At 39.0% G+C, this 13,226-nt stretch overlaps 1 protein-coding gene across 1 annotated transcript in view; it reads left to right on the top strand.

Annotated features, from left to right (window-relative positions):
• The window catches only part of FBXL7 (F-box and leucine rich repeat protein 7), a 183,194-nt gene that overhangs the window by 34,402 nt on the left and 135,566 nt on the right, over positions 1-13,226 (top strand). The window contains exon 2 of the mRNA XM_033081156.1: positions 5,845-5,934. Within this exon, the coding sequence (XP_032937047.1) occupies positions 5,845-5,934 (90 nt within the window). The remainder of the gene's footprint in view (positions 1-5,844; positions 5,935-13,226) is intronic.

The following is a 13,226-nucleotide window of genomic DNA, read 5'->3' on the forward strand; positions in this document are numbered from 1 at the left end:
GGCGTTTTGCAGGACAGTCAATAAACTATTGTGTCCTGCTAGCTGGAGAACTTCCACTGCTATATTACCATCAGAATTAAATAATACTTATGGCCTTTGACGTTACACCTTCACCTTTCAAGTGTATTAGTGTAGCCTATTGGCATTTGCAGGAGGTTTTGTCATGTGCTGTGATACTGGAGAAGGTGAGACAGGCACTGACTGGAAGAACAAAACTGACCAAATTGACCTGTGGGACCTGAATTGAAATTTAGCTTAGAACTTAGAGAAATGCTGCAGAACTAAGTGTACTATTTCATAGCTAAGTTATGCCAGATTTCACAGCCAAATTTCACAATCCTGGAAGCTGGAGTTGTGGTTTAAAAAAAAAAAAAGTAAAAATGCTTTTGGACATTGCACTTGGGAAAGTTTTAAGAAATATTGTCCCAAAGTACCAGATCTAGCACATATCTGTAAACTCTTCAAACTTCAGCATGCTTCCTGTGAAACATTCAGTTTATTTCATTTCCTTGGGATTGCAGTTTGTGCAGATTACTGTTTGTTTTATCATATCCTGACAAATGTTGGCTGGAATAAAATTTGTAGCCTGCTTGCTATATCTGCACGTGCTTTTATTTGGAAAAAAATAAGAGCGAGTTAAAGAGCCATGCTCCTAAGATTTTGGGGCAGAAGGTCAACAACAATTTGTAAATGAAACTTATATCATCCTGAGAGCAGTTCAGTGAGTAGCAATGCTTGTAGGTAGGTAACTTCGGTGTTGAAGCAGTGGTAGTTTGTTCAGCAGTTAAGAGTTAATAGATGGAAACCAGTTTTATGACATATAATTTCCATTGATATAAATGTCAAGTTCAAGGAGAATGATTTTCTAAAGTGTGTAGTCCAACTTTTCTTGTACTTTGGATAAATTAATTGATATATTGCCTCTTTAAAGAATCTTTAAAGCCTAAGTACTGCATTAGGCTGCTGATTTCCATGGGAATACTTGGAAACATTCTAGGAGTCTGCAGTTTTTGGAGGTGTAGATTGTAAAGAGATACACTTGAGGTTTTGGTGACTTGGACCAGCATAATGTGTGTCATGGAAACAAGAGAAGGAAAAGAGATTTTTCTTTCCTCTTGAATGATCCCTGATGCTTTGAGGTTTGGATTGATTTTTTTTCTGAATCTCTTCTTGATGTGGTTGGCATGTATTGGATTTTAAAAGAACTTGTCTGAAGATATAAAAAGAGAAAGTAATGATCATCTGGTAGGAAAACCATGCACATATGCACTTTCATGTTGAGAAGTTTTGAATAATGTCATTTGGATAAGAATTGATGGCTTAAATAAACAAAATTTTCAGATTTTGTTACATCAAAGTCATTGTAATATAACACTTTTGGGCAGTTAAAAAGATTAATGGATGTTCTAGACTTAATTGCTTTCTACTCTCTTTTCCTAAATGATTTTCTTTTTCTGTTTTGATATTTTGTCTAACATTTCACTTCAGCATGGCAAGCAGTGGATTTGGCCCTACTATCCATTTAATTCCTGAGGTACCTGTCACTGCCGGAAGAAGAAAGATGTCATCACATAAAACTCGATATCAAGAGAAATACTGCTGTTACTTTCCAGGGTGACACATAAGAAAAAAATGGTCAGGTCAGCCTGTCTTAATGAGATCTTAGAAGGATGTGTAAAATATAGCATGCATATGCCCATAAACCAGAATCCAAGGCAAATGTGCTGCAAAAAAACCTGCTGAAATGGTTCCAAAGCAAGTGAAGGGGATTCACTGCTGTTCAGACTAGGACAGGCTTTGCATATATGGTTCCAAAAATAGTTTTTCCGTGTCATACAGTTAGGCTGTGCTTTCCCATGGACGTTTTAATTGCATTGATTCTGTCCTGACTGACTTGGGATGTCTTTGACACTTCTCACCAGTGAGTCTGACTGGCAGATTCTAAAGTTTGCAAAACTGAAGATAGCAAACACTTTTAAAAAGGCAACAAACATAATGTTGAGTCAATATAGCCATCTGTGATGATAAAAAGAAAATTGAACACATTATTCTAATATTTATGAGTCAAAAAGAGACAAGGTAAATTTAATAAGATTCTAGGGCTACTGAGTAGAAAGACATCTATGGCTGAGAAACTTCTATGGGCTACAAAGACCTGGAGACAATGTTCCAGAGAAGTATCTTGTATATGCCTGCCTGATTCTAGCTTTCTTTCCAGCAGGATCAAAATGTAATCTGCAGGAAATAGCATACTAGGTTAGATAGCTGGAATCTTGTTCCTATGACTGTTGTAAGATTTTGGCACTAGTAGAAAAAACATTCCCTGCTTTTGCTTCTTCAGAAGCAGGTCAGAGACATGATTTGAATTGCAACTCTGTGGCTGCGTGATTCTTCGCAGGTGTTGTGAAGTACATGCTACCTTCACTCCCAGTGTGAATTATATTGTATTCTAGGAAAATGGATTTCTTCTATTATATCTATGCACTACCCTAGTGCAGTTTTCTTTCTTTTGGATTGCAGCTTCTGGTTTAGAAATAAAGAACTGTTGACTATATGAAGGAAACTCTAGATCATTGCAAGTCCTGTTAGGGAAGCTTTTGGCAGGCCTTTAATTTGTTTAAGCAGAAGATCAAATACAGTCATTACTGCTGTAGTCTTTTCAATATTGTCCTCTGTTTGATCCTTCTAGTTGTCATTGCATTAGAACCCTTGTCAGGGTGTATTTATGTGCAGTAACTTTGTCAGTGCACTTTTCAAATTGGAGAGGAACTGGCCTCTGGAAACCAGTGTTACACTGTACTTTAACTCTTCCCTATGGCATTAGGGAAATCAGCAGTCTTTGAATTTCTGTGATTCTAATATTCCATGTAATCATTTAGGTTGGAAAAGACCCTTACAATCGAGTCCAACTGTGAACCCAGCGCTGCCAAGTCCGTCACTAAACCATTTCCCTAAACACCACATCTACATGTCTTTTAAGTACCACCAGGGATGGTGACTCCACCACTTCTCTGAGCAACCTGTTCCAATGCCTGAACACCCTTTCAGTGCAGAAATTTTCCCTAGTATCAAACCCAAATCTCCCCTGGCACTACTTGGTGTAGTTTCCTCTTGTCTGTCACTTATTACTTGGGAGAAGAGGCCAACTATGATCTCCAGGCTGAACAGCTGCTGCTCTCCTTGTCTTTCCTCTTTGGAGAATACTTAGATACTGTTATGTTTTAGCTCTGGCGTGTGTACATGAGTCTGCAGTAGCCAAATCTAGCCTACTCAAATCTTTGCTTTGCGCTGAAAAAAAAGCAAAAGAAAAGATATATAGTGTCAGCTAGTCTGTTTGAAACACACTGAAAATTACTAGCAAGTACTTCCTGCTCTCCCCTTATCTGAGTAGAGTTTCAGAGTTGGCAGTAAGGAAATAAGCTAGTTTTGGGGCTGTATACAGTAAGAGAAAACTCCATCTAAAAATATAATTATAGGTAGAACTGTATCCAACCAAGGCAGTAACTATGAGGTTCTTTTTCTTAATTTCTAATTTTAAATTTTTGCAAGGTGTTAAAATGTTTTAAAGTTCAAGTAGTTTAAAATGATAAATACCTGCACTTACACCAGGCATTTCACAATTTCTACAGAAGTGTGCAATTGTAAATATGCTGCTGGGTGTACTGACAATTTGTAGCTTACAGTGGGTAAAATATTTTGGTTATGCTCTTTGAAGTGGGCTTGTATTTGGGGTAAATAGAACTGCTATTGTTAGTGGGGAGGTATGGAGCCTGGGAAGCATTCACTTTCTGAAAAAAAACCCTGCCAGATATGACCATCTTGCAACTCTGCTGTTATTTGGTATCACTGACTTCCTTTCCCTCTTCCCTCCCCCCAAAAAAGATAAGTTCTTTTTTAAAGGAAATCCTGTTTATTTGCTTTGAGGAAATAATTTTTCCAGTTAGTCTGTTTAGTTTTATTTTCTTTCTATTAATCTGTTAAGGAGTGTTGATACCCCTTGGAATTTTATTTTCTGCCTCTGCAGCTGCATTTTTTGATACATACAGAGTTGCTGGTAGTGGCAATACCATCTGAATACCTTTCCTGTCAGCAGTGATTTAATTATGAGCTGCTACAGGTGTTTCTTGTTCTTTGGCCTCTTCCTGGGAAAGAGCATTTAACATCTACCCTTCCCTTTTATCTTCTGCCTTTCTCCTACCACAAACCTCGTTGCCTTAGCTGTAGAGTTATTTTGGGGCAGAAAATTCTATAAAGACCACAGTCTATTACTCCAACTCATGTCACAGCTTGAGAGCAATTGAAGTGATATTCTGGAAGTGTTGCTTCTTGGTTTTACTTAACTTCTTAAAGGAATGTAAAAAGCAGTTATGAATCATTGGAAATAGGCTTTTTTTTCTTTCTCTTCACCCTGCCTAACTGCTAACGTTAGTAATTTATTATTTTATTTTCTTCTGACTATTTTAATATCTTTTCACTCCAGTTCAATTCATAATCATCTCTCAAATCTAAGCATGTTAATTTAAACGACTTTCTGTGGAGAGTGATTCTCTAGGGCTGGCTGACGGATTAAGTGGCAGTGCCTTGGTTGTGAAGCAACCTACATTTGCACATTCTACAGTCATTTCCCATTGAAACTTAAATCCTTGTTCTGTTGTGGCACCTTTAAAAAGCAGAACTCTCCCTTACATCTAAATGTTATGAAAACCAGGCATACTGTAACCCAGAACCCCAAGGAATGCTTGATTGAAATAACAGATCAGAAAAGTCTCTTGCTAAGATTGCTGTGATTACAGGTTTACTTACCCAAGTGACAGAAACTTGGTGCCAACTAGCTTTCTGCATCCAGTCTAATTTTGGTAAAAAAACCAAAAAAGGTCTTAAAAGCTTCAGTGATGCAGTGTTTGTGGGGACAGGTAACTTCTTAAAATGTAACAGTGTTCACTGCATTTCCTCTCTCTAGAATTGTCCCTCTTACTGCTCATTGGGTGGTTGGTCTGGTTCCTGCTGCAGAGTAGAATGTATTCCCTGTTAGTAATTACTGAGATTGAGTAGAATGAGTGAAGAGAAATAGAAGTGGCTCCATCTTAGATCCTCACAGGTAAACAAAAAGATGGCTTTGGTTTAACCAGCTCTGTTCTTCTGTAGCATCTTATATGGGTTAATTTTTAATATGTATTTGGATTTCTTTTGTTTGTCACTTGTATCTAGAGTTTGACATCCTGCATATAGGTCTGAAGACAGTCATGCAGGAAATTCAGGAAAAGCTTTTGAGAGAGAAAATAAGAGAAGGAACATCCATAGGTTATGATTTACATTTAAAATCCCTCCACTGTTAGTGAGAAGTTATTTCTGAAGTGGTGTATTACATCATGCAGTGAGTATGGTGAAGGAGAAAATGACCAAATGACTTGAATACATGATGTGAACACATAAAACAGAAATCCAAAGTCATTTAACATATTTTGAATGTAACCATATTTCTTGATCTGTGTTAGAGGTATTTGAATGAGTGAACTTAAGTTCCCCTAGCGTTGTTAATCACAAGCATTTAATTTTCAACGGAGCTTAGCAAATGTGCAGTGAGAGGCCCTGTGGCATAGGAGACTATTTGCAGCCTTAATGCATATGAAGATGCACATACTAGAAGTTACAGTGCAGTGAATTCTTACTCTGGTGTGTATAAAATGAACATCAGCTGCCTTAAACTTAGTTAAAGCTTCCTGGAATTGTTCCAGGTTCAGATATTGAAGGTCTTTCTATTTCAGAGCTGATACTCATGTTATTCTCTCTCTCTGTCTCCCCCTCTCTCTCTCCCTCCCTCTCCACCTCTTTCTCCTTTTGCAGGCAAGGGCAGCTCAAGCATCTCATCCGACGTGAGTTCAAGCACGGATCACACACCCACCAAAGCCCAGAAGAATGCAGCTACCAGTGAAGGTAGGCAGCTGGTACTCATTACCCAGGTCAGGCCCCCAGCAGAATCCTAGCAGTTTACAGAAGAAACTCTCTTCCTCATTCCTTCTGTGCAGAGTAGCATGGGTCTGCTAGAAATTCAAAAGCAGTTCTTCCTTTAAACAGTTTTCACTTCTACCTGTGATAGTTTCTGATTTGAATTTGTGACAAAGGATTTAAGATAGTTCTGCAGAACCCAAATGTAGAGAGTTAGGAGTAATTTTGTATGCCACTTTTTCAGCAAAGGCTTTTCTACTTTGGGTTTTATATTATTTGATTTTGTTGTATTTGAAGGATATGATTGATGGAAGCTTTTTGACATACAATTTAAGTCAAATATCAGTAAAAATTCTTTTCATACTGTGAACACCATGAAAACGTGAGTTGTTTGAGCCAAGTTTTTCAAAAGTGTAGCTGTGGACATGCTGACCAGACAGATTCAGTTAGGTCAATACACCTCTCCTGTAATTACTGGAGTATGTCATCACTGAGGGCTAGATTTTTCATGTTCAGGGGATGAGGTGTTGTATCTGTCATTACCAGTACAATGTTGTACTAACTGGGCTGTGAACAGAGAAATGTTGATTTTTCCTTTCTAATGTCTTTCATGTGAGTTGGTGTGCTCTTTTAAATGGAAGTCTATTTACCATAGTTTTTATAATTGTCTTTTAAGGCTGAGAGGAAATAACTGTATACAGTTTGATGTTGTAAACCAGAATGATTTAAAAAATTGTGCATTTATATGCCTTAATCAGTATTTGTTTAAATCTGTGGTAATGATTTGGTTATACTTGGTAGTAATCAAGTTATAATTCTGATTTCTTACACTTCTGTCACTACAAATTAAGTTGCAAGCTCTGATTACTCTCAGTCTAGTTTTATTTGTTATGGTTAAAGGAAATCAGACTTTTGAATAGTTCTAGTGTGGCAATTCTGACTGACTGTAGAATCTGTTCAGTAAAAGCAGTTCATGTGAGTGATAAATGATCACATAAATCACAAGAGTTCTCTTGTTGGGCATGTATAATACCATGGAAGGAATATCATAAGAAATACTGGTTTAGAATTTGTACTTTTTAGTCCAGCCAATAAATTTAACAACAAACAAATAAATGGTTAATAATCTTAAATTGAATAGTAAACTTAGTTTCTCTAAACCTTATATTCAAAAATTTTGAGGTACTTGAAAGAGGTGAATTACTAAGACAGAAAGAAAATTTAGGAAATGTATTCTCCTTATGACAACCAGGAATGAAAAAGAAAAGAAACCACAAAAGAATAGTCACAACTCTGAAGTCAATACTTAATTGCTCTGAAATTTTCTGCTTCAGTCTATGAAGCATTTTTTTCCCTTGGATTCAAATAAGATAATGCAAAATAATCCTTTACTAAGTGTTGTGATATTTCTCTACAAAATGAGTACCAGAAATAGGTAACAAGATGCTTGAAATGGCTTCTGTTGTTCCAGTCCTAGATATCCTGTTAAGGCAACATCATTTAACTCTCTTGATGAGTGTGAGTGGTGCAGTTAGGGCCAAAATAATGGTACCCTCCCTCACACTGAGGATTTAGAGCATCTGTAGATTGTGGAATGTTTTATTTTTCAAAGAGACAAAATGTTGGCCATGCTATTGAGTACGTCTGGGTGAAGGGTACATCTTCCCCACACAAGGACAGTGTGTGTTGGCATCCTTAGTTGAACAAACTTCACTCAGTGATGCACCAGAGAGGCAACCACTACTCTGTTTTTGCTGCATGGAAGAAAGCAGACAGCACCTGGCAGACTGTACCGCTTCCTAAATCCAGACTTTGACATACCAGTGATGCACTTGAGATGGACAGAGAGGTGCTGGAACCATAGTCCAGTGGCTCTCACTTCAGTACTTCAGCGAAGGGAAGGTGGCAAAACGCAGATGTCTAGTCCTCTGTGTAAATCACAGGCTGTTTGTTTGGCTGCAGCTTGGCTCAGAGGAAAGCATGGTAGCATGTGAGTGTGCAAGTACACTGATGCCTCCGCTCTGTCTCCTCTTCTGAGGATGCAGTTGTCTTTAGCTTTGAATATACGCTACCTTTTACTTCTTTTCCGGTCTCAGACGTTGTCTGCAATTCTTTGTCCTATCAATCAATTATGGTTAGAAACGTGAGAATGCATGAGTTTTTACTACCCCCCATTGCTCTCTGGCAAGTGAAAGAGTAAATGGATTTTTTGTGGGCCATTTAAATGCAATTTGCTAGACACAGTCTCAGCTGGAATATTATTGTCTGAAACTTGATTTAGAAGATTAGACTGAATTACTGTTTTTGTATGGGCTTACCTTGATTGGGGAGTTTTCTTCTAACACTTACCTGCAAAGCTTGGAATGTTATGTCCAAGCTGGACACTGTATTAACATGACTGACTGTTTTTCAAATAAAAAATCAATACTGTTTGCACTTCATGTAGAGCACCTTTAAGATGTAATCCAGAGGCAACTTTAAATTGAGAGCTCATGTATGAGCTCAATGTAGAAATTCCAATTTATTTCACAGTTTGTATAAAATCAAATTTAAGGATTAGGTCTGAAGTAAAACACTATTTTAGCAGGAGGGCTCAGTGCTGAAGTACCTCTAAATATACGCCATTAAATCTTAGTATTCTGAGTTTTGAAGAAATATGGTGAAGCTAGCTGCTCTACGTTGAGGAAGTTTAAATTTTATCTGCTGTTAATTGACTTCTAGGGACCTTCAAAGAACTAAGTATTTTACTTTGTTTCTGACAATTCTAGAGTACATTGCAATGTATATTTAGTGTGGAGATCAAATGGATTTGTTTTGGCAGTAGCTGTATGCATCTTGACACAAGAGGTATTTCTTCTGCAGTTTAGGTCTGTACTAGAAGAGGCCTCCCTTTCACAGTTGTATATTCCTTCCTGTTTTATTTGGGTTTTGTAGTGGCTCTGCTGGACTTGATAGTGCTGGGTTTACATTTGGACTCGATGATCTCAAGGGTCTTTTCCAACCTGAATGGTTCTATGACCCTCAGCGCAGCAGGGCCCATAGCCTGGTGGGAACAATTGCATTCTTTAGAAGCCATTAAATGATCTGGGGTGGGGGTGGGCAACTGTGTGAAAATGTAGTACATTAATTTCATGATTATAAGCCGCACCATTTTGAATAAAATTTTGGTCCAAACCCAAAGTGCGGCTTATAATCAGGTGCGGCTTATACATGGACAAAGAACAAAAAGTTACTGTTTTAGTTTGGAGGACAGGTGTCTGCTGAGAAAGGCAGGAACTTCTCTTTGAAATGGAGAATGTAAACCCCCTCCCTCCAAGTTATTATAATTTTGAAATCAAGGGGCTTTCAGGCAAAGATATGGGAATTAGGAATAACAGTTCTTTACTAGGGAATTTAAAATAGAAATGCAGTACTACAAAGAAACAAACCCCAAACCCTGACAAAGACAGAGTACAACCTGACACCCCGTCAGGCAGGGTGTTGGCAGCAGTCCCATTAAATGGTGGTTGCAGTCCCCTTGTAGTGACAGATGTGGTTCAGTTGAAGCAGTGGTTCTGTAGAAGGTGCAGTTTCCCTCTGGAGGTCCAGTGGTGATGTGCAGAAATCCAGTTTTCCTCTGGAGTCCAGTGGAGAAAGGGGCTCCCTTAGTGTCCCGAAACCTCTCTTTTTATCTTGCTAAGAAATGTTGGGCTCTTCCCCCTGGCTGGAGCAACTTCCATTGGGATGCAGTAATTTTATCAGTCACACAGTGGGACTTAATGGGCCATTAGCAGAAAATGACTCTCTGGAGGAAGGATGGGTTGTGAAAAGATAAAGAACCATGCCCCACCTGGTTTCAATGGATGGCCCATTAGCAAAATATCTGCCATTGAGATAAGGATCACTGCCCCCACCCTCAACAGATGGTGATAGAATAGGTACCTTTTATCACACTCTGTATTGTAACATGTGGCTTATAATCAGGTGCGGCTTATGTATGGACAAAGAATGAAAAGTTGCTGGCACCTGGAAGTGTGGCTTATACTCAGTGCGGCTTATAATACTGAAATTACTGTACTTAGCAAATGTATAATGCTTTAATTGCTCATGTAAAAGTTCTGCTGTACCCTGTGTAAGATGATGGCTTGGTTGATCAGGTTGTGTTTGGGGCCCTTGCCCATCCTTTTTTTGCAGGACCTAGCTACTGAAGCTTTTATATAGAAAATTTCCTTACTCCATAAAAAAAAAATCACCTCAGTATCAGAAACATTTATCACTTCTGTGCATTGGAATATATTAAGTGACATTTCTTGAACACAAATTTACATAGGTTGTGTGCCTCTCATTTCGCCTTAAAAGTGAGGGGAAAAAAGTACTTGTTAAAGAGTACTTTCAGTGAGGCTGTAATTGCTTTAATTTATTTCGGCTTCATAATTGCATTCTTTCAAAACTTGGTATCTTTTGGATCTGAGTAATTATTACAGTAGTTTCACCAGTATAAGGCGCACCGGAGTATAAGGTGCATTTGGTTTTTGCAGCGAGGAGCCACGTGCAATAAAGTAACCAATTAGTAACAATCGCGCCAGCCATACTGTCTTGGGTTACAATACAGGATGTGATCAAAGTATCTATTCTATCACCATCTGTTGTGACCAGGTGGGGCAGTGATCCTTATCTCTATGGAAGATACTCTGCTAATGGGCCATCCATTGAAACCAGAAGGGCATTGTTCTTTATCTTTGCATCCCCCATCCTCCCTCCAGGGAGGTATCTTCTGCTAATGGCCCATTGAGGCCCACTGTGTGACTGATAAAATTACTTCATCCCATTGGGATTTGCTTCAGCCAGAGGGGAGAGCCCAGCCTTTCCTACCTAGATACAAACTGAAATTCTGGGACACCAAGTCGCCCTCTTTTCCCTGGACTCCAGAGGAAAACCGGACTTCTTTTCCATATCATCGCTGGACCTTTGGAAGGAGGCTGCACCCTTCTACAAGACCACTGCTTCAACAGAACTACATCTGTCACTGCAGGAGGACTGTAGCCACCATTGAATGGGACTGCTACCAACATCCTGCCTGACGGGGTGTCAGGTTGTACTCTGACTTTGTCAGGGTTTGGAGTTTGTTTCTTTGTAGTACTGTATTTCTATCTTAATATTCCTAGTAAACAACTGTTATTCCTAATTCTCATATCTTTGCCTGAGAACCCCTTAATTTCAAAATTATAATAATTTGGAGGGAGGGAGTTTACATTCTCCATTTCAAAGAGAGGCTCCTGCCTTTCTTAGCAGACATTTGTCCTCCAAACCAGGACACGTGCTGAGCCCTGCGGCCTCGCGTGGTTTAGCTCACAGTTTACGCTTCCGGGTTGACCAGTTTCCGAACTTTGTCCATACATAAGGCACTCCGGAGTATAAGGCGCACTTCCGGGTTCAGACCAAAACTTTAGTCAAAACGGTGCACCTTATATGCGTGAAATTGCTCTACTTTAGACAGCTATCATAGGCAGTAACAGGAAGAACAGCTCAGTGTTCTTCCTGTTACTGCCTATGATAGCTGTCTAAAGTACAGAATCTCCCTGTAATAACAGTATTTAAGTAGTTTGGTACAGTATTTTACCCAAAGAAATTCATTAATCACTCCTACCAAGCATCAGACCTTACTTGGAAAAGCTAATGCCAGGTTTTTAAACTGGGATCATTTCTCTAACTGTACTGTAAGTGCATTTGCTCTGGTGGGTCTCACATTTCAGGCAGCAGGATCAAATAAGATTGCAGTTTCATGTACCTTTACAATTTGTTCTTGGTATTGTTTGGGCAAGTTTTAAACATTTGGCTATAGCATTTCAGTACAAATTAACTAGAATAACGTAAGGTTTTAATTTGCAGGTTTGACCTTGCCAATGTCTCAGCTGCTTTTGCCTTGTATTTGAACTCTAATTTAAATGCTGATTGTAATGGTATTGTTGTAATTAGCAGAACTGTTCTGCAAGAATAATGCCTGTTAGATAGCAAAATCACATCAAGATGAGGTTAAACAAAAAAAAAAAAATCAGCGCTTACGAGAAAGCTCTATACTACATGGTACCTTCACATACTGGTTGAGGTGATTATATTTGTCTATGCATTCAGATATGTTGGCTAAAGGAATTTATATTGTGAGCTCTGTTTATTTGGCCGAACTGTTTATAGTTTAGGATTTATTAACTGTCATGCCTCTCAGCCCCCTCTTACTCCTCCTCAATCTTTTTGGCTTGAAATGATTCTCTTTTGGCACATTCTACAATGCAACATTTCACTTTTCTAGAAAACTCCCTTGCTAGAAAAGTAACACAAAACCCCAGGAAACTTACCTAGTCTCCCATTTCACTACCAACTCAAAACAGCCACAGCTCACTCAAAGCCAACTGAATCTCTGCCCAGTTCCAAGCAAGTAGGGGCAAATTCAGGCACTGATATCAACTTCTTACAACGCTGTGGTGTACAGAAAGCCTGCTTTGACAGAACTTCAACAGTTGAACCAAGAGCCCAAATACCCAGTGAGAGGCTGAAAAGACATGAGGACAGAGATGAAGAGAACTGCCATCAAAAGAATAGGAATTACGCATATATTTGCATTCATCCAGAAAGAACACCTACAGATTTTAATTTCTGATACTGGGTTAATAAACTTCTAATGTTAAAGAGAAAATCAAAAGAAAAATGGTAAAGAACTTAAGTGGGAAAAGATTTCTTAACAGTGAGCTGAGCCGGGTGTGGCAGGGAGTGGGGGGGTGGGGCAGGGGAGTGGCTTGCATAGGGCTCAGCAGAGCTCGGCACCTGTCCTGGTTTGGGGGACAGGTGTCTGCTGAGAAAGTCGGGAGCCTCTCTTTGAAATGGAGAATGTAAACCCCCTCCTTCCAAATTAATATAATTTTAAAATTAAGGGGCTCTCAGGCAAAGATATGGGAATTAGGAATAACAGTTGTTTACTAGGAAAATTAAGATAGAAATACAGTACTACAAAGAAAGAGACCCCAAACACTGGCAAAGTGTCTTGGGTTACAATACAGGATATGATCAAAAGTATCTATTCTATCACTATCTGTTGTGACCAGGTGGGGCAGTGATCCTTATCTCAATGGTAGATACTCTGCTAATGGGTCATCCATTGAAACCAGGCAGGGCATTGTTCTTTATCTTTGCACCCCTCGTCCTTCCTCCAGGGAGTTATCTTCTGCTAATGGCCATTGAGTCTCACTGTGTGTCTGATAAAATTACTTTAACCCATTGAGAGTTGTTCCATCATGGGGGGCGAACCA

Source organism: Catharus ustulatus, chromosome 1 (genome assembly GCF_009819885.2).
Source record: "Catharus ustulatus isolate bCatUst1 chromosome 1, bCatUst1.pri.v2, whole genome shotgun sequence".
NCBI lineage: Eukaryota > Metazoa > Chordata > Aves > Passeriformes > Turdidae > Catharus > Catharus ustulatus.